Source organism: Ovis aries, chromosome 15, assembly GCF_016772045.2.
Source record: "Ovis aries strain OAR_USU_Benz2616 breed Rambouillet chromosome 15, ARS-UI_Ramb_v3.0, whole genome shotgun sequence".
Lineage (NCBI taxonomy): Eukaryota > Metazoa > Chordata > Mammalia > Artiodactyla > Bovidae > Ovis > Ovis aries.
In genome coordinates this window covers 6322126-6348095 of record NC_056068.1, presented here as the reverse complement: position 1 = coordinate 6348095, position 25970 = coordinate 6322126, and the positions used below count along the sequence as shown (strand labels likewise).

The 25970-nt window shown below is 42.9% G+C and overlaps 1 protein-coding gene across 8 annotated transcripts in view; it reads left to right on the top strand.

The window, feature by feature from the left end:
* The first annotated feature begins 11935 nt into the window (after positions 1 to 11935).
* Positions 11936 to 25970, top strand: part of YAP1 (Yes1 associated transcriptional regulator) — a 140771-nt gene continuing 126736 nt past the window's right edge. For 7 of the 8 annotated variants that reach the window (XM_015100723.3, XM_015100725.3, XM_015100721.3 and 4 more), the window contains exons 1-2: positions 11936 to 12584; positions 15292 to 15542. In XM_015100723.3, the coding sequence (XP_014956209.2) occupies positions 12267 to 12584; positions 15292 to 15542 (569 nt within the window). In that variant the 5' untranslated portion in view covers positions 11936 to 12266. 8 annotated transcript variants of the gene reach the window in all.

The following is a 25970-nucleotide window of genomic DNA, read 5'->3' as shown; positions in this document are numbered from 1 at the left end:
TGTTGTATTCAGCGCCCCCAACCCCAAGGCAGGCCACTGTCGACCTCTGCCTCTGCCAGAGACTCCTGGACACTCACAGGCAAGTCTGGCTCAGTCTCTTGTGGGGTCACTGCTCCTTTCTCCTGGGTCCTGGTGCACACAAGGTTTTATTTGTGCCCTGCAAGAGCCTGTTTCCCCAGTCCGGTAGAAGTTCTGTAATCAAATCCCACTGGCCTCCAAAGTCAAATTCCCAGGGGGTTCTCAGTCCCTTTCCCAGATCCCCAGGTTGGGAAATCTGCTGCGGGTCCTAAAACTTTTGTAACAGTGAAAGAATTTTTTTGGTGTAATTGTTCCCCAGTTTGTGGGTCATCTGCTCAGTGGCTCGATGGTGGGGCTCTCACACCTTGCCTCCCAAGTCTGCTGCAGCCAGAGCCCCTGTCCCCGTGGCAGGCCACTGCTGATCACTGCCTCTGCAGACACTCAAACACTCAACGGCAGGTCTGGCTCAGTCTCTGTGGGGTCTCTGGGTCCTGGTGCAAACAAGGTTTTCTTTGAGCTCTCCAAGTGTTTCTGGCTGGTAGGGATTTGATTCTAAGTGCAGTTTCTCCCCTCCTACTGTCTTGTTGGGGCTTCTCCTTTGGCCTTGGATGTGGGGTATCTTTATTTGGTGGAATTCAACATTCTCCTATTGACGGTGTTTAGCAGTGAGTTGCAGTTTGGGAGTTCTCACAGGAGAAGATGAGCACACGTCCCTCTACTCCACCATCTGGATTAAGATTTACTGAGCATGGCCCTGCCCACCAGAACAAGACCCACATCCCCCACAGCCAATCCCTCCCATCAGAAACCTTTCACAAGCCTCTTATCCTCATCCATCAGAGGGCAGACAGACTGAAAACCACAGAAGACTAACCAAACTGATCACATGGTTCACAGCCTGGTCTAACTGAGTGAAACTATGAGTCATGCAGCATAGGGCCACCTAAGACGGATGGGTCATGGTGGAGAGGTCTGACAAAACGTAGTGCACTGGAGAAGGGAATGGCAAACCACTTCAGTATTCTTGCCTTGAGAACCCCATGAACAGTATGAAAAGGCAAAAAGATATGACACTGAAAGATGAACTCCCCAGGTTGGTAGGTGCCCAATATGCTACTGGAGAAGAGTGGAGAAATAACTCCAGAAAGAATGAAGAGACAGAGCCAAAGCGAAAACAACACCCAGTTATGGATGTGACTGGTGATGGAAGTAAAGTCTGATGCTATAAAGAACAATATTGCATAAGAACATGGAATGTTAGGTCCATGAATCAAGGTAAATTGGACGTGGTCAAACAGGAGATGTGAAGAGTGAACATTGACATTTTAGGAATCAATGAACTAAAATGGACTGGAATGGGCAAATTTAATTTAGATGACCATTATATCTACTACTGTGGCCAAGAATCCCTTAAAATAACTGGAGTAGCCATCATAGTCAACAAAAGAGTCTGAAATACAGTACTTGGATACAATCTCCAAAATGACAGAATGATCCCTGTTTGTTTCCAAGGCAAACCAGTCAATATTACCATAATCCAAGTCTATGCCCCAACCAGTAACACTGAAGAAGCTGAAGTTGAACAGTTCTATGAAGACTTATAAGACCTTCTAGAACTAACACCCCAAAAAGATGTTCTTTTCATCACAGGGGACTGGAATGCAAAAGTAGGAAGTCAGGAAACACCTGGAGTAACAGGCAAGTTCAGCCTTGGAGTACAGAATGAAGCAGGGCAAAGGCTAACAGATTCTGCCAAGAGAATGCACTGGTCATAGCAAACACCCTCTTCCAACAACACAAGAGAAGATTCTACATATGGACATCACCAAATGGTCAATACGAAAATCAGATTGATTATATTCTTTGCAGCCAGAGATGGAGAAGCTCTCTACAGTCAACAAAAACAAGACCAGGAGCTGACTGTGGCTCAGATAATGAACTCTGTATTGCCAAATTCAGATTTAAAATTGAAGAAAGCAGGGAAACCACTAGATCATTCAGGTATGGCCTAAATCAAATCCCATACAATTATACAGTCAAAGTGACAAATACATTCAAGGGATTAGATCTGATAGAGTGCCTTAAGAACTATGGACAGAGGTTCATGACATTGTACAGGAGGCAGGGATCAAGACTATCCCCAAGAAAAAGAAATGCAAAAAGGCAAAATGGTTGTCAGAGGAGGACTTAGAAATAGCTGAGAAAAGAAGAGACGTGAAAGGCAAAGGAGAAAAGGAAAGACATATCCATTTGAATGCAGAGTTTATAATAGCCAGGACATGGAAACAACCTAGATGTCCATCAGCAGATGAATGGATAAGAAAGCTGTGGCACATATACACAATGGAGTATTACTCAGCCGTTAAAAAGAATTCATTTGAATCAGTTCTGATGAGATGGATGAAACTGGAGCCGATTATACAGAGTGAAGTAAGCCAGAAAGAAAAACACCAATACAGTATACTAACACATATATATGGAATTTAGGAAGATGGCAATGACGACCCTGTATGCAAGACAGGGAAAGAGACACAGATGTGTATAATGGACTTTTAGACTCAGAGGGAGAGGGAGAGGGTGGGATGATTTGGGAGAATGACATTCTAACATGTATACTATCATGTGAATTGAATCGCCAGTCTATGTCTGACGCAGGATGCAGCATGCTTGGGGCTGGTGCATGGGGATGACCCAGAAAGATGTTATGGGGAGGGAGGTGGGTGGGGGGGTTCATGTTTGGGAATGCATGTAAGAATTAAAGATTTTAAAATTTAAAAAATTAAAAACTAAAAAAAATAAAAATTAAAATTTAAAAAAAAAAAAACAAAGAACAGCAAGGAGAGATAAGAAAGCCTTCCTCAGTGATCAATGTAAAGAAATAGAGCAAAACAATAGACTGGGAAAGACTAGAGATCTCTTGAAGAAAATTAGAGATACCAAGGGAATATTTCATGCAAAGATGGGCACAATAACGGACAGAAACAGTATGGAGCTAACAGAAGCAGAAGATGGTAAGAAGAGGTGACAAGCATACACAAAAGAACTATACAAAAAAGATCATCGTGACCCACATAACCACAATGCTGTGATCACTCACCTAGAGCCAGACATCATGAAATGTGAAGGCAAGTGGGCCAAACAAAGCTAGTGGAGGTGATGGAATTCAAGCTGAGCTATTTCAGATCCTGAAAGATGATGCTGTGCAAGTGCTGCACTCAGTATGCCAGCAAATTTGGAAAACTCAGCAGTGGCCACAGGACTGGAAAAGGTCATTTTTTTCCAATCCCAAAGAAAGGCAATGCCAAAGAATGTTCAAACTACTGCACAATTGCTCTCATCTCACACAGTAGCAAAGTAATGCTCAAAATTCTCCAAGCTAGGCTTCAACAATACATGAACTGAACTTACAGATGTTGAAGCTAGATTTAGAAAAGGAAGACAAAGGAGAGATCAAATTGCCAACATTCACTGGATCACAGAAAAAGAAAAAAAGTTCCAGAAAAATGTCTACTTCTGGTTTAATGACTACCCAAAGACTTTGGCGGTGTGGATCACAACAAACTGTGGAAAATTCTTCAAGAGATAGGAATACCAGACCACCTTACCTGCCTCCTGAGAAATCTGTATGCAGGTCAAGAAGCAACAGTTAGAACTGGACATGGAACAACAGACTGGTTCCAAACGGGGAAAGGAGTATGTCAAGGCTGTATAGTCAGAGTACATCATGCAAAATGCCTGGCTAGATGAAACACAAGCTGGAATCAAGATTGCTGGGAGAAATATCCATGATCTCAGACATGCAGATGACACCATCTTTATGGCAGAAAGTGAAGAGGAACTAAAGAGCCTCTTGATGAAAGTGAAAGAGGAGAGTGAAGAAGCTGGCTTAAAACCCAATATTCAAAAAACTAAGATCATGGCATCTGCTCCCATCACTTCATGGCAAATAGATGGGGAAACAAGGGAAACAGTGACAGACTTTATTTTGGGGGGCTCCAAAATCACTCCAGATAGTGACTGCAGCCATGAAGTTAAAAGACACTTGCTCCTTGGAAGAAAAGCTATGACCAACCTAGACAACATATTGAAAAGCAGAGACATTACTTTGCTGACAAAGGTCCATCTAGTCAAGGCTATGGTTTTTCCAGTAGTCATATATGCATATGAGATTTGGACTGTGAAGAAAGCTGAGCACCGAAGAATTGATGCTTTTGAACTGTGGGTGTTGGAGAAGATTCTTGAGAGTCCCTTGGACTGCAAGGAGATCCAACCAGTTCATCTTAAAGCAAATCAGTCCTGAATATTAATTGAAAGGACTGATGTTGAAGCTGAAGCTCCAGTACTTTGGCCACCTGATGGGAAGATCTGACTCCCAAGAAAAGACCCTGATGCTGGGAAATTTTGAAGGCAGGAGATGAAGGCGTTGATAGAGGATGAGATGGTTGGATGGCATCACCGACTCAATGGACATGAGCCTGAGCAAGCTCCAGGAGTTGGTGGTGGATTAGGAAGCCTGATGTGCTGCAGTCCCTGGAATCACAAACAGTTGGACACGACTGACTGAACTGTACTGAATTATTCCAAGTCAACTAAATCTTGGCGCTTCTTCATCCTCATTATGCAATAATAAAAACTCATACTTCCTATTTAATTTTTTTTTATTATCCTGTGAAATAGGCATCATTATACCAATTACTACCAATGCCCGGCAGAAAGTCAGCACTCTACAGTACTTATAAAAATGTTTCATCTTAATTTTATCCACTCCTATAGTTAGCACACCATTAGGAAGATCCAAAATTAGAAGGGAATAAGCAGAAGCTCTGAAGCTATTGAAGCTTTGAGTGAAGAGAAATTATGAGGAAGAGATGGAAGAAAAGAGTTCTCCAGCTTTAGACCAAAGAGAAGCTGAGTACGGGTCACTATGATAGAGAATTTACAAATAGTGATGGATTCTGCAAGATTTAGAGTCCCCATCCCCGCCCCCCACACATCATAAGGTTAGGGCTACAAAGAATCCTGAGCAAGGTATAATGCTCCATGATGTCCGACTCCAGGCACTAGAACAGTTTCCTTCTCCTTCCTGTGAACTCTTAAGTTAGAATCTCATGAACTGAGGTAATCTATGTCCCACACGGTATGAAAAGCCCTAAAATATATTGTGCAGTAAAATGTTTCCAAGCGTCTCCTTTGGGACAAAAGATTGTGTCTCTACGCTTTCAGCTGGACTTCCCCAATACCAATCCAGATTGTCCTTGACATTTAACACTAAGACTTTATAACCCTAAACTAGCACTTATTAGTCAATAGAAATAAATAAAATATTTCTTAGATGACAGTTCCTATACCCTCTTACCTTTCTGTATGTATAAATTTGTCAATAACCCTTTTGAAATTATCTGAAATTAAATGTAATATGCCTTATGGGAAGTTTGAATTCTGGACTTAAAACTGCAGATTCAAATTCAGCTCTACCATCTACTAGCAGTACAACTTTGGCAAGCTTGTCTCTGCCTCTGTTTCCTCATCTATACCAGGTTTCTTTTAATTTGAATTTTTAATTTTAAAGAATTGTTATAAGGATTAAATGACTTAGCCCAGTGTTTGGCATAATGTTAACTGTTCCTTTCATTCCATCAAGAACATTTGAAAAGTCAGGCAAATTCACTAGCATTTATTAAATGTTGTAAGTCCTGGAGGTATATGATATAGAAACATTTGTCTGTTCTGTGGAGACTGAATTTTCCCAATCAGAGTCATGGCAGCAAACCCAAATCTTTACTCTGGAGCTCTGGGATCCCTCCCTACCTCTCTCCCTTCCTTCTTTTCTTTTTATTGAGTGTCTATTGTTAAGCATTTACTGGTATAAGAATAAAAGATGGGAGATATTGTTGTAGAAGCTCCCAGAGTGGTGTTGGGGACACAGAAACATACAAACATTACGACTATGATAAAAGCCATGATGGAAGTGGTGGGCGGCTCCTGTGAGAGGCCAGAGGAGCGGCCTCTCAGCTGCTGTTGGGTGGAGGCCAGTGAGAAGGGCAGAGCCCAGGAGGACTTCCCACTGAGAAGCTTTGCAATTCAAGTACCAAGGGAAACCAGGTGAAAAGGGAGTAAAAGTTTCCAAAGGGCAAAAGTCGCACCTGCAGAGGCCAAAGCTGAGAGCGCAAATGGCTTATTCAAGGAACCATAAGTGGTTCAGTAAGCCTGGAAAACAGAACTTATATAAGTGAGTCTTAAGAGTTCAGTGGAGGAGAGAAGCAAAGGGCCTTGCATACTATGCCAAGGGAGCTGAATTTGTCTTGAATGATATCACACCGTGATCAGACCTGCACATTGGAAAAGTCAGTCTGATGGAGTGACTAGAGTCAAAATAGATGTCTGATGCAACCATGCAAAACTAGAAGCAGGGACATGATCTGGGAAGCTCTGCAGAAAGTGATGGGAAGTGAAGTCTAAGTGGAAATAGACCTGGAGTTGGGCAGTAGACTTTCAAAGATGTGAAAGAAAATCACCACATGTATTAACTGGTTGGATGGTAACAGGGAGGTGATTAAGAGGACATTCAATTTTCTGGTTTGAACAAGTGGGTGGATCCTGATGCCATTAACTGAGACGGTGAATCAGAAGGAGGATGTGGCTTGGGAGGGTGTGTGTGTGGTATAAGGTGGACAAGGGTAGGGGTAAAAAGTTCAGTTTCAGATGGGTTGAGTCAAAGGGTAAATGATCAAAAGGTGAGGATGTGAAGAACAGGCTTGTAGACTGCTTGTCCCAAAAATGTACCTGTGGAGAAAAGGGCTTGTGCAGTTGTATACATGTTTCTGCAGGTTCAGTTCAGTTCAGTCGCTCTATCGTGCCCAGCTCTTTGCGACCCCATGGACTGCAGCACAGTAGGCTTCCCTGTCCATCACCATCCTGGAGCTTACTCAAATTCATGTCCATCGAGTCAGTGATGCCATCCTACCATCTCATCCTCTGTCGTCCCCTTCTCCTCCTGCCTTCAGTCCTCCCCAGCAGCAGGGTCTTTTCCAGTGAGTCAGTTCTTTGCATCAAGTGGCCAAAGTATTGGAGTTTCAGCTAGCATCAGTCCTTCCCATGAATATTCAGGACTGATTTCCTTTAGGATGGACTGGTTGGATCTCCTTGCAAACCAAGGGACTCTCAAGAGTCTTCTCTACAGTTGAAAAGCATCAATTCTTTGGTGCTCAGCTTTCTTTATGGCCCCACTTTCACACGCATACATGACTATAGGAAAAACCACAGCTTAGACTAGATGGACTTTGTTGGCAAAGTAATGTCTCTGCTTTTTAATATACTGTCTAGGTTGGTCATAGCTTTTCTTCCAAAGAGCAAGCGTCTTTTTATTTCACGGGTGCAGTCACCATCTGCAGTGATTTTAGAGCCCAAGAAAACAGTCTGTCACTGTTTCTGTTGCTTCCCCAGATATCTATTTGCCATGAAGTGATGGGACTAGATGCCATGATCTTAGTTTTCTGAATGCTGAGTTTTAAGCCAGCTTTTTCACTCCCCTCTTTCACTTTCATCAAGAGGCTCTTTAGTTCCTCTTTGCTTTCCGCCATAAGGGTGGTGTCATCTGCGTATCTGAGGTTCAGGGGAAGACTTCTAGGTCTTTTGTGTATGGTGGTCTCCTGTTCCCTGAGCAGCTGGAAGTGATGTGATTTTGTGAAAGTCGGGGGCGGGGGGATGATGAATAAACATGAGGAGGAGAGTGGCAAAGTTTAGAATATCATGAGTGAGAAGCTGACTGTGGACACCAGGAAACATGGCTAGGGGCTATAAATGTGGAGGGGAACCAGTCTACCTGCCTGTGAGATTACCTCCAGCTGTTCCCAGGAACCAGGGTGTCAGCCAGGTTTTCTGGAGGCTGAGTGGGAGAGGGCTGGACACTTCCTCTTTTCAAGCCCCCCTGTGTATCTGAGTGTGCTGAAATGCCAAGGGAGTGTTACAAAATCAGAGTATGTTTCAAATCCTTATACTTTGCAAATTAATAACTGACAATCATTACTACACAATAAATTGTGCTATTCATTCCATAATTACAGAATGTACTTAAAATATTAATTCATAAAGCATTACAGATGGTGTCATTTGGTAAAAGGACAAAGTTTAAGTTTCTAGTGAATGCTTTCTTGTAATTGCATAGGTATATCTGGGATGACAGGATAACTTCATTTGGACAAACCGTCACATGTTTTGATTTCCTAAGGGTTTACGCCTACTAGTGGGATTGCTGGGTCATATGGTGGTATTAGTCCTAGTTTCTTTTTAAGGAATCTCCATACTGTCTTCCATATTGGCTGTATCAATTTACATCTCACCAAACTGTGCAATAGGGTTCTCTTTTCTCCACACCCTCTCCAGCATTTACTGTTTGTAGAATTTTTCATGATGGCCACTCTGACTGCTGTAACTGTCCCCAGTTTCATTTGAGGCTTTTAAGGAATGTGGAGCCCAGGCCCCCTATCAGCCTCAGGTATTAGAATGGAAAAGACAGATGACTGGATTAATCCAGTTTAATAGATCCAGCTTATCGAAATACAATAAACTTGAGGACCCAGATGATAACGGAGGCTGAAGCAAGGAGTTACAATTTCTAACCTGAATTGGGAAGGAAGTGAAAACAGGAGTGATAGGTTGGTAGAAAAGACAGAGGTTAATAGTAAATGAGGTATGAATCATTAAGGGAATAGTATAATACAGCTTGATTTCACAATTAGAGTATTTCTGAATGATGGTGGAGTGTGGACATAGGTGCAGATCGCTAAAGTGAAGCGAAGAAGACAGTCCCTTGTAGCTGAGAGGGCAAGTCATTGCAAGACTAGTGTTCTCAGAGAGTGATCTACACGGATGTGGAAAGTGATCCGGGATACCATGGGTCTGTGTATGAAGAAGGCAACTCCCTGTCTCAAAGAGCCTTGGGTTAATTACTGCTCTAAAAGTGGAGCTAGAGAGGAACAGAGGGGACGAAGGACTGAATTCATGTTATCTTTATCCCTTGCTGACCTGTGACTGAAATTTATAGATGAGGAATAGTCAATTACAAAATCTTGGTTGATGTTACTGAGGTGCTTACAGAACATAACATCACTCCAGACAGCCTTTAAATCCACTTATCAAAGTAATTTTGTTCTCAACTGAACGGCAGGTGAAACAATACTGAACAAAGCAACCTCGGCCTTATCCTAAGCCCTTTAATTACAGTGTTCATAGTAATAAATACTCTAGTGAAGGGACAACTTGCATTACAATCCTAGGTTTTCAATCACTTTCATTCTTAAAAAGGTTTTTTTGGGGTGTTTTTTTTTTTAGTTGAAAAACTTGATGCATAGTTTGTGCGCAAAGGCTTTGTTTGTGTGGATTGATTATCAGATGGGAGAGGAAGGGGCTGCCGGCAGTGTCCCCAAGGAGCGCTGTGGCAAAGGAGAGGCCGTGAGAAGTAGTCTGTGAACACAGGACGATGAGAGCTGACATTTATGCAGATCTCACGACATGCCCAAAACTGGGCTAAGTATTAATACTTACTTTATGTCCACTGACTCCTTGTCTCAACATATGCAGTAGGTGTCATTACCTGACCCCAACATTAAAGAAATTAAAGACTAGGAAATAAGTCACTTGTCCAATGTCACAGAGATAGTAAATGGTGGATCTGGGATCTGAATTCAAATATCTCTAACTCCAGAACTTATAAATTTGTGGTTAAATGCACTTGACATTTGGGATGTGCATTGCAAGTCACTCAGTTGTGTCTGACTCTTTTTGACTCTATGGATTGTAGCCTCCAAGCTCCTCTGTCCATGGATTCTCCAGGCAAGAATAGTGGAGTGGGTTGCCATGCCTTCCTCCAGATCTTCCCCACCCAGAAATTGAACCCATGTCTATTATGCCTCCTGCATTGCAGGTGGGTTCTATACCATTAACACCCCCTGGGAGGCTTCATTTGGGGATGGGGTGGGGATAAATATAAAAGCAGGCATGGGCATCATGGAGGCAGATCTCATTCTTCACATGAAAGTGGAATCCAGAGCAGTTGATTAGAAACTTGCCTTAAAATCTTGAGGGCCTGAGGCCTCTTTCCCTGGCCCACCCTTCCACACCAAGTGGTACAGCTCCCTCTGAACTGTGGTGTTGGAGAAGACTCTTGAGAGTCCCTTGGACTGCAAGGAGATCCAATCAGTCCATCCTAAAGGAAATCCGGTCTGAACATTCACTGGAAGGACTGATACTGAAGCTGAAACACCAATACCTTGGCCATCTGATGCGCAGAACTGACTCACTGGAAAAGACCTCGATGCTGGGGAAGACTGAAGGCAGGAGAAGGGGACCACAGAGGATGAGATGATTGGATGGTATCACCAACTCAATGAACATGAGTTTGAGTAAACTCCGGGAGTTGGTGAAGGACAGGGAAGCCTGGCATGCTGCAGTCCACGGGGTCTAAAAGAGTCGGACACCATTGAGCGACTGAACTGAACTGACTGGTCTGGCTGGAGGAAGAGGTGGTTTGTTTTTTTTTGTTTTTTTTTTTTTGCTCAGGGGACCTTTTCTTGTATAATCCTATTTACCCATCTATTTCACTAGCATTGCAGACACAATCATTAAAACAGGAAGCTAGTTTTTCTTTATAATGAACTAGTGGATTTAAAATCAGAGTGATGTTGCATAACCCCGTGAATTAACGAAAAATAATGGATTGCTTGCATGGGATATCTCAGTAAAGCAGCTTTTTAAAAAATCAGACTGTATGAAATAAGAAACAAATTTTGGAGAACTCCCTGGCACTCCAGTGGACTCCCTGTTTCCACTGCTGGAGGCACAAGTTCGCAAGCAGCGTGGTCAAACAAACAAAAAACCTTAACACATTTTCATGGCTTTTGAGTGATTTCAAGTGGACTTGCATGTATGACACCGCCACAAAGAGAACCAGGTGCATGGTGTGAGTTCCTCACCCATTTACTTCTTATTCGGTCAACTATCACAAAGTGAAAGTCAAGGTCCCAGGCACAGGGGTAACAAAGAAAGATAGGCTCCCATCCCGTCAAGGATAAGACAGGCACACAGGGCAATACTTGAAACTTGAAGCGTGGGCTTCCCCGTTGAAGTTTTCACGACTATGTGGCAAATCTGAGCACTAAAAAAATGTTTTCAGTTTAAACAAAGGCAATTTTTTGGTTACTTAGTAAATTAGACTGAGTCCCAGATTTAGTCTTTAAGCTTCAAATCACAAAACTGGTTTATGTCTTTCAAGTGGATTTTGCATGTTTAAGAAGTGAAAAGTATCAAGTTCTTTTTTTTTTTTTTTTTTAATGGATCCTTATTAAGTCAATGTGTGTTACGGGTACCATTTTAGGTCCACCCTCGCCGTGAGCCCACAGGAGCACTCCCGTCGGTGCGGTCGGGCTGACGCGGGGCGGGCGTCCGTGGACTCCGCCGTCCCCGCCAGACTCCTTTCTGCCTCAGCTGTCCGGCATCGAGGGGCGAGGGGCGCCGCCGCTCCCGAGGGCTAGGGGGAGGCGGCCAGGCCGGGCGGGCGGCCGGACCCCCCGCGCCCAGGGCGGCCGCGCTCCCGGCGGCGCCCGGGCTCCGACCTGGACCCGCCGCGCGCGCGTCGTCGGGCCGGCGGCTCCCCGGTCGCGGGGCGCCAGGCACGCTCGCAGCCGCGGCCGCGGCTCCGCGAGGCCCCGCGGAGGCCGGGCAGGCGGGCACGCGGGCGGGCGGGGCGGCGGCGGCCGGAGTCCGCAGGAATGCGGCGCCCTCGCCGGGGAAAGTTTCCCTGAGCATCTGGCGCGGGCGGGCGCGCAGAGGAAGGAAGCGCCGCGAGGAGGCGGGGCCGCGGCCGCTCGGGCGGGCGCGTCTCCCAACTTTAGTTTTGGCGTCCGAGGCGAGTTTGCGTCTCAGTCGGGAGCGGCCGCCGCCGGGGAGGAGAAAGGGAGGAAGGAAGGAACAAGGAGAGGAAACCGGGCGAGGGGGAGGGGAGCGGCGCGGGCCGTGCGGCCGCAGCCCGAGCCGAGGGAGCGAGCGCGGGCGCCGCGGGCCCCGGTCTCCGGCGGCCCCTCCCGACGCGCCGCAGGCCCGCGGAGCCGGGCGCGGGGCGGGGGCTGCGGGGCCGCGGCGCAGCCCCCGGCCCTGAGCGCGAGGCCAGCGCCGCGCCCGCTGCTTCCCCCGCCGCGGCCCGTCGAGCCGGGCCGTCCGGGCGGAGCCCGTGCCCGCCGGGTGAGGCAGGAGCCATGGATCCCGGGCCGCCCCCGCCACAGCCAGCCCCCCAGGGCCAGGGGCCGCCGCCCGCACAGGGCCCCCAGGGCCAGGGCCCGCCGTCCGCGCCTGGGCAGCCCGCGCCCCCGGGGCCCCCGGCGGCTCCGCAGGCCCCCCCCGCCGGCCACCAGATCGTGCACGTCCGGGGGGACTCGGAGACCGACCTGGAGGCGCTCTTCAACGCCGTCATGAACCCCAAGACGGCCAACGTGCCGCAGACCGTGCCCATGAGGCTCCGGAAGCTGCCCGACTCCTTCTTCAAGCCTCCCGAGCCCAAATCCCACTCCCGACAGGTAACCGCGCCGCCCGTTTCCCCGTTTCCCCGTTTCCCCGCCGGGTGGGCCCCCGGCGGGGGCGCTCGGGGGGTGCGGGCTCCGGGGGCGCCGGCGGGGCGGGGATGGGCGCGCGCAGGGGCGGGCCGGCCGGGGCGCCGCGCTCCTCCGGAGTCCGAGGCCGAGATTTGTTCCCCCCGCCCCCGGGAGTCCGTCTCGGCGGCTGCAGCCCCCGGGGGCGCGCTTCGCCTGCTCCCTTCTTTCCTCCCCCGCGGGCTCCCGGCGGAGTCGGGGGGAAAGCAGGGGCGGGCGAGGCGGCCGGGCCGCGGGGGGCTCGCACAATACGCGCGCGCCCCGCACCTCCGCTCCCGCCGCCGGGCCGCGAGCGGGGGCGGCCCTGGCTTCCGCGGGCGGAGTCGCGCCCCGAGCCCCCTCTCCTCCAGGGTCTCCCGGGCCCCCTAGTCTCCCCGGGAGGCACGGAGTCGTGCCCTCGTTGGCCAGCGTGGAGCAGAGCCGGGGCTCGAACCGGCCCGGGCGGTCCCGGGCTCTTTGTCCCCCTCCCCCTCCCGGGAGCACTTCTCCTCGCGGCCCCGGCGCTCGCCGAGCACAGGATCCAGACTTTCCTGGAAGTTGTTTATGGAGTTGGGCGCTCTCACCCCGGCCCTTCCCCCTTGCGCTCTGCAACTCGCGCAGGCTCACTCTCCCCGAAACGCAGTGGGCTCACGTGCTGGCTTCCCCACCGCGGACAATTATTTACAGTCCGCTGAAATGCTTTTAAATGGGCCACATCTGCACGGCGCGCGGGCTCTGGGCTGGGTTGCACCGCGCCTGGGGTTTAACACAAGTCTTTGATAACGCTCCGCAGGTTGACTCACAGGCCGAGTCCTGCCTAGTTCAGCTGTGATTAGAAGTTAATGTTTGGGAAGCGATGACTAATTCGAGGCTCGCCATTGCTCTTTAATTCTTACTGAGGATATGAACATGGCTGTCCCACATATACAGCCTTCGATTATTTTGTCAACGTGATCCAGCGTTGAAGTGCAACTGTATATTATGAAAGTGTTAAGATTCCGATCGGTCCCAGAAGATTTGTTTAGGGGAGACTTTTCTTTCTGTCCTTCCTTTTTAAAAAAGAACTTGCTTCAGGCTAAACTTCAGCATAGGAACTTTGCCCAAAAGTTAATTGGTTTTCCAAATAACTGTGATGAAGTTAGTCCACCCGGCTGTAACTTGAGCGGAAAGAACACTTATCGCCCCCACTCCCATCGCCCCTCCTATTTGGAGGCCTGTGATAAGTTCTCCTCCCTCAGACCAAGGGGTTTGGGAACTCAGAAAAACTCACGCTGCTGACAAAAAACCTGGGTTAAGGGAGAGGAAGGAAAAACAATTTAGCTGCTTGCCCTCAATATTTCAGTTTGCAAGAAGTAGACTTGGGTGCGCTTCTCTCTTACCCCTGGAAATGAGTTGCCGGGCTCATGGGTGTTGGCGTTGCACCCCACCGTCTGCACAGCTATGCTGCTGGTTAATATGTTTCAAAAGTATAATACCCATAGGATACTGAATTCCCCATTTTGTGGCATCTGTAAGCCGAAAAGAATTGCCATTGAAAAGTGTACCTATTCTTCTAGTAAATCATTGCATGAAAGTTTGTATCAGCAGTTTATGGATTCATAATATTCACAAGTTACCGTAGTTTTATTTGTTTTAATGCGTTTGTTGACCAAGTGTGCATCTGTAAGTTAGACTTTTATTTCTGCTAATGAGTCCTAAATTCCAATTTATTCTGATTGGAAACTCGGAATATATATGATTTAACATCAAGGCATAGATGCCCTTGCTGATTGCTTTCAGTCTCTCTTCTTGGTTATATGAATCTGGGAAATTTTAACTTTTTGATAAATCAAACCCTAACTCTAATTAAGGAATTTAAATAACTATATTTGCTTATGAATAGTATGAATGGGGGTTGTAAATACTGTTGTTCACAAACTATTGAATATTTGAATATAAGTTCATTTATTGCCTCATTTTTCCATCGTGGGGGGGCGGGGAAAGTATTACAAATGAGAAGTCTTGAGGCTCACAGAGTAAGATACTGTCCAGTGTGTCACACTTACCAGGTTGGACTGAAACCCATATCTTTAGGGTCTGACTTCAGCAGTTTTTCTGCTGCTACACAGTTGTAAATATGTAAGTATGTAAATTCTTAAGTTACCATTGTAGTTACATTGCTGACATCTTTATCATCTAGGTACAAATATATGGCAGGGTTTATATTTCATTCATTAGGTGGCTTTTAAAGAATCTTTGGATGTTTCTGGATCTTTTGTAGTTCTTAAAAGTTGTATAAATTTTGATGGTTGCTGTATTGATGACATTTGTCCATGGTGAGAAAATAATGACACCTGTCTTGTGTTTAGGGCTTGGCTTAGAAAAAAACAATTACGTAAAACTTAGTTTTGAAAAAAGGTGGGGGAATACATAGTTATTTGATTCTTTGGGTTTTGTTTATATCTAAAACAGTTCAGAACTTGGAAAAACACCCACACTGCCTTGGCGTTTACCTCGGCTTTTAAAAGTATCCATCTGCAGCCTGTATTCCGATGTGTTAGATGTTGAAATTTACCTTTGGTATTTAGAATTTCATGGCGACCAAATATCTAGAAGTTTGCAAGGACTCTCTTTGAGAACGTATTTTAAGAAGTATTTGTTTTCACCTTCCCGATAGGCCAGTACGGATGCAGGCACCGCTGGAGCACTGACTCCGCAGCACGTGCGGGCTCACTCGTCCCCCGCGTCCCTGCAGCTGGGAGCTGTGTCTCCAGGGACGCTGACCCCCACGGGAGTGGTCTCCGGCCCGGCAGCCGCACCGGCTGCTCAGCACCTTCGACAGTCTTCCTTTGAGATCCCTGACGATGTGCCTCTGCCAGCCGGCTGGGAGATGGCGAAGACATCTTCTGGTCAGAGGTACTTCTTAAAGTAAGTGGAGAAAAGGGTGGGGGATCATTTTCTGGCACCAAGATATGATTTATTTTTATATTTTCCTTAGTATTTATGTCAAGCTCAGTGACCTCTTCCATAATTTTTTTTTCCCCAGGATAGTACGACCTAAATACCTTCTTTGGGTAATATTTTGAAAGCTTTATGGATTCCTGGCTCATAGCCTCTTACTAAACTTTTTTTGTGGCAGTTAGGATGTTCTCATTTTGAGTTTGTGCCAAACCTGTTAATTAGCCTAGCTCTAAACTGAAAGGATCCCATGAAGAATTTCAAATTGTGAGAATTAGTAGGCTGGCATAGTTTTATGAAGTAGGTATGGCACTACTTACCTTTCTAAACATTTTACTGGTAGAAAAGAACTATAAAAATAAGTAGGACTTCCCTGGAAGTCTGATTTTACAGTATTTTAGATGTGAGATGACAGACCCTTTAGCTGCAGTTTGATGCATTTTCTCCCTCAAAAAGCAAAGAGAAATATGCATTTTCATATTTGATATACAGCAGTTCAGTCAAACTTCTTTTGAGCCAGCAGGTCTTCAAAATAGAATCCCTCTTCTCTGGGTAAACAAAACAAGGCTATTGGGTTATTTGTTTTTCTCAGCCTAATTTTTTTTGTGTTTAACAAAATGGCAAATTTTCATTGAAGCTGAAAAGATCAAAGTAGAATTTTGTCTCCTCTCACTTTGAAATTATGGATCAGACTTTAATATTTTTATTTGGCTTCTTTGGCATAAGTGTATACAGAATGTTTCCTATAAGTAATTATAGACTGAAACTGATATTTTCAAAAAGTTGCTTAGTTCTGTTCAGTCGTGTTGAAATAATAAAAACAATCCAAGTTTTAATTGACATTTGTCTTTGACAGTCTACTCCCAAGGCAAATGTAACATTTATTCATTAGATCAGATAATACAATAATAATAATACTGTTTGTTGTATATTTTAATATTTTATATTGCCTTTCAGGGCAGGTTGTTAACTTTCAGTGTAAGATACAGTTTTGTGACAAGCTTATTTAGGAGAAAAGCAGAGGGAAAAGTTTGATCTTGAGAAGTTTCTGCAGTTTTTTGCTCCCCTTTCCTGCAACTTTTTTCTTTTTTAAATCGTTTTCTGGTGTCCCGGTATCCATTTCAGAGGGTCAGGTTTCAACCAGAACAATAAAGAGCCTGAGACTGGAAGGTACACACAAGTCTGGCAAACTCATCTGCATGAGCAAGATCATTTGTTCTGAAGCAGACATCCACAGTAAATGATTGAAAGAGTTGCTCGCTGTGAGGGATGTGTCTTGAAGGGAAAAGGAGTAGAAACAAACCAGGTTTTTAGGAAAAAGAAAGGCTGTACTTTTCTGAAGCTCTCCCTGCTGGGTCGCATGCTGACCTGGGGAGATTTTTAAACAGTTTAATAGCTGGCTTGCCTCTCTTCTTTGGTTGATGTTATAGCTGAAAGTCTGTGATTAAAGAGCAACATTTATGCTCCCCTTTTCATCTTTTGTATCTTGTAATAATTGCTTTGAGGTGACATCTGCCTACATTTTTATGTATGTACATTTAATGATCTTTTTGTTTTGACGTGAAATGTTCTGTATTTTATTTTTTAAAGTTTCCAGTGCTGATTTCTTTGAGAAAGTGTTTCTCAGAGGTGGATTAACAAAGGATACACGCACATACACCCCCCCACCCCAAACACCCCACTCAAGTCAGCCTCTGGCGAAGGTAAACCAGGACAAAATGATCTGAAAATTATGCCATATGGGTAGTGGTTACCATGAAAAAGAAAAAACTGGAAAGAAGATAGATTAGCATGATTGTGTTTCAAGATTTTTGAGAGATTCTCACTGGAAGTAAAATTAGATTTATTATGTGATAAGATTCATGAAGATTTTTGACTCTGTGGAATATTTGGCTCACATTAAACCTTCAGAAATAAAAAGATGTCCCCTTATGGATGGATCTCGGTCAGTAAAAGCAAAATCATGGGTTAGTTGGTACATATCAGGAATTACAGAGAGGGCCCCTAAGCACTGACGGTGGAAGCTGGATGTAGACTTACAAATTTAGTATATTCTAAAGGATCTGCTTTATGAGCAGCGTGTAAGTTGGAGAAGAGCTTTAGAAAGATTAGTTCACATCCTGTTGGTAGCTATTTCCATGATGTCGTGGGGCATGTGAGTTGTCCTAAACAACTTATTTTTGTGTATTGCATAGGAAATGAGTTAGTATCTGCCTTGACTTAGAGTTGAAGGTAATAAATGAAGTTTTTGGAGCAGGGTTGTTAATTGTCAAAGTTCATTTTTACTCTGGGTTTGATATTTTAAAGTCAAGGTCTCTTTGCAATCAGCAGCACTTTCCTCTTGTGTCTAAAGAAGATTCTTATTGCTGGCTAGATGTAGAATGAAGATTTAGAGACTTCACACTCATTTCAACAGTGAAAGCTGGACCTTACTATACCTTTTTTTTTTAGATACTTGTTGGCACCAAATTTAAGTTACAAAGTATATAATGTGTTGAAATACACATTTGGCATAGAGAAATCTGACCATAAATGGTCCAAATTTGCAAGATGATATAATTTAAAACTTAGAAACATTTACTTTGGAAGCAACTGATTGTTGTCTTGTGACATTAGATAAATGACTTTGAAGTTAGTTGGCCCATCCTGTTGTTTCAAGGCAGCATAACTACTGAAGGATTACAGGCAGGCAGCTGTTGGGACTTTTAAAGCCCTGCCTCCATCAGTGAGATTTTCTGGAGAAGACTCGTGCCTTAGGTTGGCAAGTGATAAGGTGGAAGTGTGGTCCTAGCTATTTATCAGTGACACATATTCAGGTTCTAGTATGATTGTGAAGTATTTTAGGTTTAGTCTGCGTATTAGGTATAATACTTGTTCTACTGAGTTTACTGTTTAAAACGAATTCCTTCAAAATTATGTATTGAGCTTTAAGAGAATTCTTTTATTGCTTTGAGAATTACTGCTTTCTTCATCTGTCTTACAGTTTTCCTACAGGAAATAGTTCTTCAAGTAGTTGGTCAACAACTTCCTATTTCTTTATAAGCTGCTGAATAACTTCCTGAATTAGAATTCTATATCTCTGGTTACAAGAGTGTTCTTACTTCTCCAATTTGTTTTATTGACTCTGATGCTCTGTAACTGTTATGACATACAAAGAACCTCTTATGTAAAATGTAGCATGTAGGAACTTATAATTTGATTTAAGAAGTCTCATCCAGTGATTCTAAAAATGTGTAGATTTTCATTGTTTTAATAATCTTCTAATTTTTAAGAGGTCATTTTGTTTCATTTCTGTTTTTTATCATTTTCTAAATAACTGGACTCTGTTTTTAAACCTTGAAGATTCAAGGTTTCTTGTGGCTGTGATTTTATTAACAAGTATATTGAGTATCTTGATTCACAGTTTTAAAAGGTATCTTTTCAGAGATTTTTGACATTTCACAGCATAGAAATTAGCCCGTATTCCAACATTAAATGAAGTTGCCTTCTAGGTGTTATTAATTGCTGTAAGTAATTGGAGTCTTTTTTTTTTTGACCCTTACCTTGTTTTCAAAATGAATGTTCCTCTACCCTAAGTAAAGCTACTTCAAACATGTATTAATTAGGGAGACATATTATCAATTAAATTATTTCTTATTATAATAATTTGATCTTGCATCTTGTCCCAAACACTTAGAAGAGTATGAACACATATAATGTGTATTGCTACTGTAATAAATATTAGGCGTTTATAAAAGGAACAGTTTTATTGAGAGGCTAATCTGCTCCTTTGGTTTCTTGCTATATCAAATGTAACCCAAATGATTTCCCTTTAAAAATGAAAAGCCTGTGATATTGCCCTTAACTGTTGATTAAGCTGCAAAAAAGCAAAACCCAGAAAAGAGGGGAGGGTGAGGACCCAAGCCCATAAACAGTTGAAATTGCAGTCACAAAATATTTCCCTAATATAATATTGTAAGTCAATTATACTTTAGTTTTAAAAATCCCCAGAGTTACTTCCCTGTCTGAGGGGATGGCCAACCTACCCGTCTGTCTCGCTGATTGAGACTGAGTGGAGAGAGATGAAAGCACGCCCTCAGCTCTCAGGAAAAATGCTTCCTTCTGCTCAGTGGGTGGGCACCCCGGGAAGAATGGCCTGCCGTGCCACAGATTTAGGCGAAAGTGTTGAATATGGTGGTAGGGAAAAACAGTTGGAAGATAGTGAGTGTGACGATAAATGTAGCATAGAACTTACTTTCCTAAAAATAATGAGTATTGTCAGTGTGAAGGTACTAAGACAGGTACTTGACCTTTATTAAACTAGAAGTTTAATTGCAGCAAACTCAGTTAGCTGCAAGACGGTAGGCAAATTTTCTTTAAAAAGTAACGTTAGAATATTTCTCCCCCGAAGCTTCATGTTAACTGTAGAAAAAAGCCTGGGTGATAGTCAAATAGTTGAAACTTGAAAAACTTCTTGAAACCCTGAGATCAGTCCTCGTTAATAATATAGAAAAGTATGTTTTACATTGTAGTTGGGAAAATAAATTAGCATCTTAAGATAGTAATGCTGGTATGACTCTGAATTTCATTTTACCTTCAGATTTTGGGGAAGATGTAAGCTCTAAATGTAGTCTATTTGTCAAAATATTTGTGAAGTTTAGACTTAGGGCAAATCAAAGTGAAGTTGTTTTAAAAATCAGTTGTTAAGGGTTAAGATTATTCAAACTTAATTTGCTACCTTAAGTGATAGTATAATTTAGCCATTAATTATGACTTGAAAGTTTAATAATAGTTGAGTAGCACATATAAAAGAAAGTCTTAAAGAGCTGTGTGATTCTATAACTATGGTTACTAAGTGATGGAGTTTTTACAAAAAGGCCTTCTGATTCGCGGATTAATCAGAACTTCAAGCCATGAAAGGGACATTTCTGTTTTTATGAAGAAGAATTACTTCATGGTTCTGGATGCTCAAGTACTGTAGCACAAAGTTTCCTGGGAACAGTACTGCCCCCATGGAAGCACTTCTATTTGCGCAGGGCTTGACCCCTTCTGAAAGCAAACAAAAGAAGTTTGGTATAAATCACAATGGTCTTTTTCTTCCCCCTTCCCTTTAATATTTTTGACAAGAAAAAGTGGTCGGTAGTTTAGTCCTTATTTGGCGTTTAGCATGAGAAGAATCACAATCTTTAACACATCAAGTGATAAGATGATGTTTCTCTGAATAGTGTTGCAGATTAGCAAAATGAATAAGGCTGTCTATTTAAAATATTACTATTTCCTTCTACCAAATATATTCAGTGTTTTTGTGGTTAGTACTATTACCTGCTCATTTTCACTTTAGTGGGCTTTTTCTCTGCACAGGATAGTGTTACTCAATAGACTCAGCAAATTTTTCAACTAAATCTTGCTTTGAGGGTGATGAGGGTACAGTTTGTTAAGAAGATCCTTCTCTGCTCTTGTAATTTCTTACTTAACCTAGAGTGAGGAGACTTTTAAAGTAAGGTCTTTGTTTAACCAATAGATATATGTTTAGAGAATGAGCTTTTTGGTACGTTCATGAAGACTTGCTATAGACTAGTTGATCTGGGCTTTAGAGTGAAAGTGTCTTTCCTCAGTGCTGCTTTGAGCCTTCACACAGTCAATTGTGTATTTAGAAAGTTACCTGAAATTTTAACTTCTCACATATCCTGAGGCGACTATAATATGAAGTAAGGTTTGAGGAAATAATTTAGTAAATCCTATCATCTCGGAGGTAGGGGTAAGAGGTGGATTTTTTTTTTTTTTCTGTAGAAGCATGAATATGGGGTTCCTTTGTTTTATATTTATAAAACTGTCCTTCCTTCCTTTGCTTCTTCTCCCATGTATCTGATTTTGTGAATTTTTAACGAAAGTGTATTTTTTAAATTATGAAAGTAACACATGTTCATTAGAGAGAATTGGAAAATTCAGGAAAGAATAATGTTAGGAAGCACTAGATTTCTGCCAGAGAAAGGTGGTTGAAGATTCATTCATGTTTATATAGCGTCATCTGTAAATATATATTTTGAAATTTAATTTTAGGGGAGTGACATATACATAGATTCAGACAATCCCTTCCTGCTATAAGGGTCATAAAGAAAAGAACAGTTTTAACAGGACTTTTCTTTGTCTCTGACTTACATTCTCCAGAGGCAAACACTTCAGTTCTTTTGAGATTTTCCCTTTTAAAAATAATGTATTTATAAAACATGTTACCATTTACAATTTTTTCTGCGCCCTCTGAAATTCCCCTTTCCTTTACCTTGCCACCAAAATCGCTAAAACTGTTTTGCTAGTATTCTTACTAGTATTGTTAAGACTCTAGGATTTGCGTACAGCCAAGTTGTATAATGCAATATGATTTTCTGAACAACTTGGATATTCTCTTGGAATTGTTAAGTGTCTCATTTTTCTCATTTGTATTCCTGTTGCTCTTTTGGCCCCTTGGAGACATCCCTGAATCTTTTGTCTTCCTGCCCTGCGCTAGATGGGTTGCTTTCAGCTTGCTTCAGAGTCATCTTACTAGGACTTTGCTTCACTCTCAGCCTGGCAAGTCCCTGTATCACTCTTCTTGGTTTGATACTGTGTTTACTATTTTTCTCTTTCTTGATTTACTCACTCTTAGAGTTGAACTTTCTCAGGAACTTGCTGAGAAAAAGGGTGTAGGTAGCTAACTGTTGAGATCTTTTATGTTTAAAAGTATCTTTATCTGTTGGCCTCTGATGGCAGTTTGGTTGTAGAACTCAAGCTATTTTCCATTAGAGTTTAGAAGGTAATACTCCATTTTATGCTATCTTCTTATTGAACAGTTAAACCTGATTTGCTTTCTTTGATGATTTTAGGTTTTTTTCCCCTTTATTTTTGGTTGGTGGGGGGGGGGGCGTCTTAAATTTCATAGTATGCTTTGGTATGCACTTTAAAAAATTCATTGTAAAGATCATGTTGTTTGGAAACTCAATCCTCAGTGTGAAGGTGCCCTTCAAGATTTTGTAGTGTCATTTCCCTGTACTTCACTCCTGGGGTCTTTTATTATTTCCTGGATAATTTCTTCCAGTCTTTTTCATGTCTTCTCTGTTTTTGGAATTCCTGCCAGTCAGAATAGCTCTTGAATTTTCTTATCTTTCCTTCCTATTTTTCCTTCTCTCAGCCTTTTGGTATGCTTTCTGGGAGATTCTTTCAACTCTTAACTTTCAATTGTTTTTTTGTTTTTCCAGAAAGATATTTATCATTCTTAATTTCCAGCGACTCTTCTGAGCTCATTGTTCCTTGGTTATTTTTTAATAGCATACTGTTCTTATTTCATGGATGTAGTAATGTCATAGCTCTCTAAGGATACGACACTGGGTGTTTCTTCTTAAATCTTCTGCTTGCGGTGTCTTAAGTGGGCTTCATTGGAGAGTGATGTAACAGGAACCAGCCAGGCCCTGAAGTTGTGGGAAGCCTTAAATGTCAGTAGGTCTCTTGTAGTGGCCAGTTTCTCCAGATAAAATCTGCCAGCCCCCTCGCTAGAGCTCTGGCCGTGGAATGTGTGTTAAGACTGGCAGCTAGTGTTTGGGGCTGAAAGTGCGGGGCTTCATCCTTGCTCTTTGCTGTGCCAGGTACGTGAATCCAGACCCTCTAAGTCCGCTTCTCTGGAACATAAATTTCGCATTTTCTGCCTAGGCCAGGGAAGGGAGTGTGTGCAGTAGGTTTTAAAAAGTTGAATATAGGCTTAATTTTTGTGGTTTCAATTTTGCAGTTACTAAGTTGACTATATAAAGTTGCCAGTTTTCTAAGCTCCAAACAGTAACCACTGACAAATTCATATGATTTGACTTAGCTTTTAAATCAATACTTAAATAAATGTGTTTACCAGGCAAGCGATTAATTCAGTGTCATTGGTCTCTTTCAGCATCGATTTTGCTACTTTCAGTCGTCATACTAGATTTCGCTCGAGGAGGGAATTGTGTGCTCTGATAGGGTGGTTGGCTTTAGGCAGTGTATCAGTTTGTTCAGAGGATTTGGATCCTGAAAAGTGTGAAGGGGCGCAGAGCCTGGAGACTTAATTTCTATCTGTATCTATAATGAGCTGATCCTATCTGTTTTTCGTGTCGTTTTCTAGTTTTCTGTCTAGTATCCACTGCTTTAAAAAGTAGGGCTTAAAAGTAAAATAGCCTTATGAAATCAGCAGATAGATTTTCTTTCATTCTTTTCCTTTCACCTGGTTTTTATCAACACAGATGTTAAAGAAAACGCGTATGCATGTCTAAACTCATTAAACAGTTACTAGTGTCCTTGCGTGGGCTGGCCCCCGCAGGCACACAGCGTGACCCCGCCTTAGTTTAGGTGGTTGCTCTCTAACAACTGCTCTCTTGATGGCTCGGAAAAGTGACCTGTGCTGCCTTCAACAGGCCACTGTAGATGTCATACAGCGATATTAAGAGAGTATTGTTTACATATAAAGAAGCCATGGACGTGTAAAAAGTTAGAATTTTATGAAAACTGGGTTTAGGTTAAAATGGATTCACGTTAGTAACAGAGATGTGTTAGGACCCTTTGGTAGCAAGTTGAATTTTCTTCAATCCACTTTTTCAGCAGTCTCTTCCTTGAGTAGTGTAAAAAGTTGGAAATTCTTGATAGAAAAAGAAGAAGCAAACCTTTTAAAATCTGCATAAAATCTTAAGTGACCAACACAAAACCAGATCAGAACACTCTAGCATCAGAGAAGAGTGCTACATGATACTGAAAAGGTGGATATACTTTGGGGTGGGTAAAAGATTCGAATGGGGTAGAGGAATGGGAACAGAATCAATACATCTTAGTTAAATATGTAACGTGGTGTGTTAAAATGACAAAGTACTAATGTTAGAAACGAGCTAAATCAGCTTTCTGAGAATGCCTGGAACTAATCGTTACCAGTGATAGGGTCACTTGGTAAGTTAAAACTTACCAAGCTTTCCTGGATAACTTTTTTTTTTTTTTTTTTTTCCATTTTAAAAACAAACAAACAAAAATAACTGGGGAAAAGTTGGCCAAGATACAGATGTTTCTGTTTTTCCTCTACACATGTTCAGACTGATACAGGTTATATTTCCGAAATCGTGTAGTCTGGATGGTCGCCAGCTGATGTAATAGATAGATCGCTGTTGACCCCTCCCAGTTGTAGGGGTATGCAGACTTTCCTGTTAGGACTAGTACAGATCTCTTCTTATGGGTCATGCAGTAATCACTGTTTCTGCATAGTGATAGATAAAGTTAGTATCATTGTCCTCTGTGCTTGAAGATAACCCACCCCCCATATCCCCGTCTGTTTTTCGATTTTCAGCTAGTGCCCGTCACTACAGATAGGGATTTGCACAGCTCCCTCTTCTCCCTCAAACACAGGGTGATTTTTCTTAAAAAAGACCCACTTGGTTTTGGATGGTGTGTGTTGGATCACTTACATTGATATGTCTATGATTTCTTTCACTCTTCTACTCTCAATTATCTTATTTGAATTCACTATATGTGCTTAGTGGTCTCTTCATTTCGTAAGCCCTTACCTCTTGGTTTTATGTGGAAGGCGTTGGTTTAAGGGTTCGCTGGGTTCCCCTCTGTGGAGTTGGGGCAAAATTAATAATATATCAGTCTTGATAGACCAGACAGATCTCAGGACACATTTATTGCAGGTTTGCCTTTCGTTGCTAATTATCTCTCAGTGGAGAAGCTGTGGAGACTAGGTCATCATGGACTCGATGAAGACGGATCTTTGTTCAGCACTGTGTGTGTAGCTTTTGATGTGTTTATTTGTGGATGACGTCCCTTTGTTGTTATTTAGTCGCTGTCATGTCCAGCTCTTTTGCAACCCCATGGACTGTAGCCCACCAGGCTCCTCTGTCCATGGGATTCTCCCGGCAAGAATACTAGAGTGGGTTGCCATTTCCTTCTCCAGTGGGTCTTCCCCACCCAGGGATTGAACCCGCATCTCCTGCACTGGCAGGTGGATTCTTTACCACTGAGCCACCAGGGAAGCCCCTGCTGTCCCTTAGGCTGCTGATTTATTTCAGTCCATTGGTTGATAGTCACCCTGAATAATGCCTGTAGCCCCTGCTTAGTTATTATTGTTATTCGTTCCATGCTAAAAAGATGCTAAGAGTACTTACTTGTGTATTCTAAAGTTTATAAGTTTGAGATTATTCTTAAACTCTAATAGCTAGAACTATTAAAGAAGGACACTTATTTGGGATTATAAATGAATGATCTACGGTTCCATGGACGGGGAATATATGACTGCTTTAGAATTAAATGAATAAGAAATGAAATCATGTTGTTAAAGCATTACATACGTTGAGTAGAGTACTGTGAGAATTCAGGGGAAAATTAATGAAGTGATGGCAGTGGGACTTTGAAGAGACAGTGTTTCAGTTATATAGTTGGGCTCTG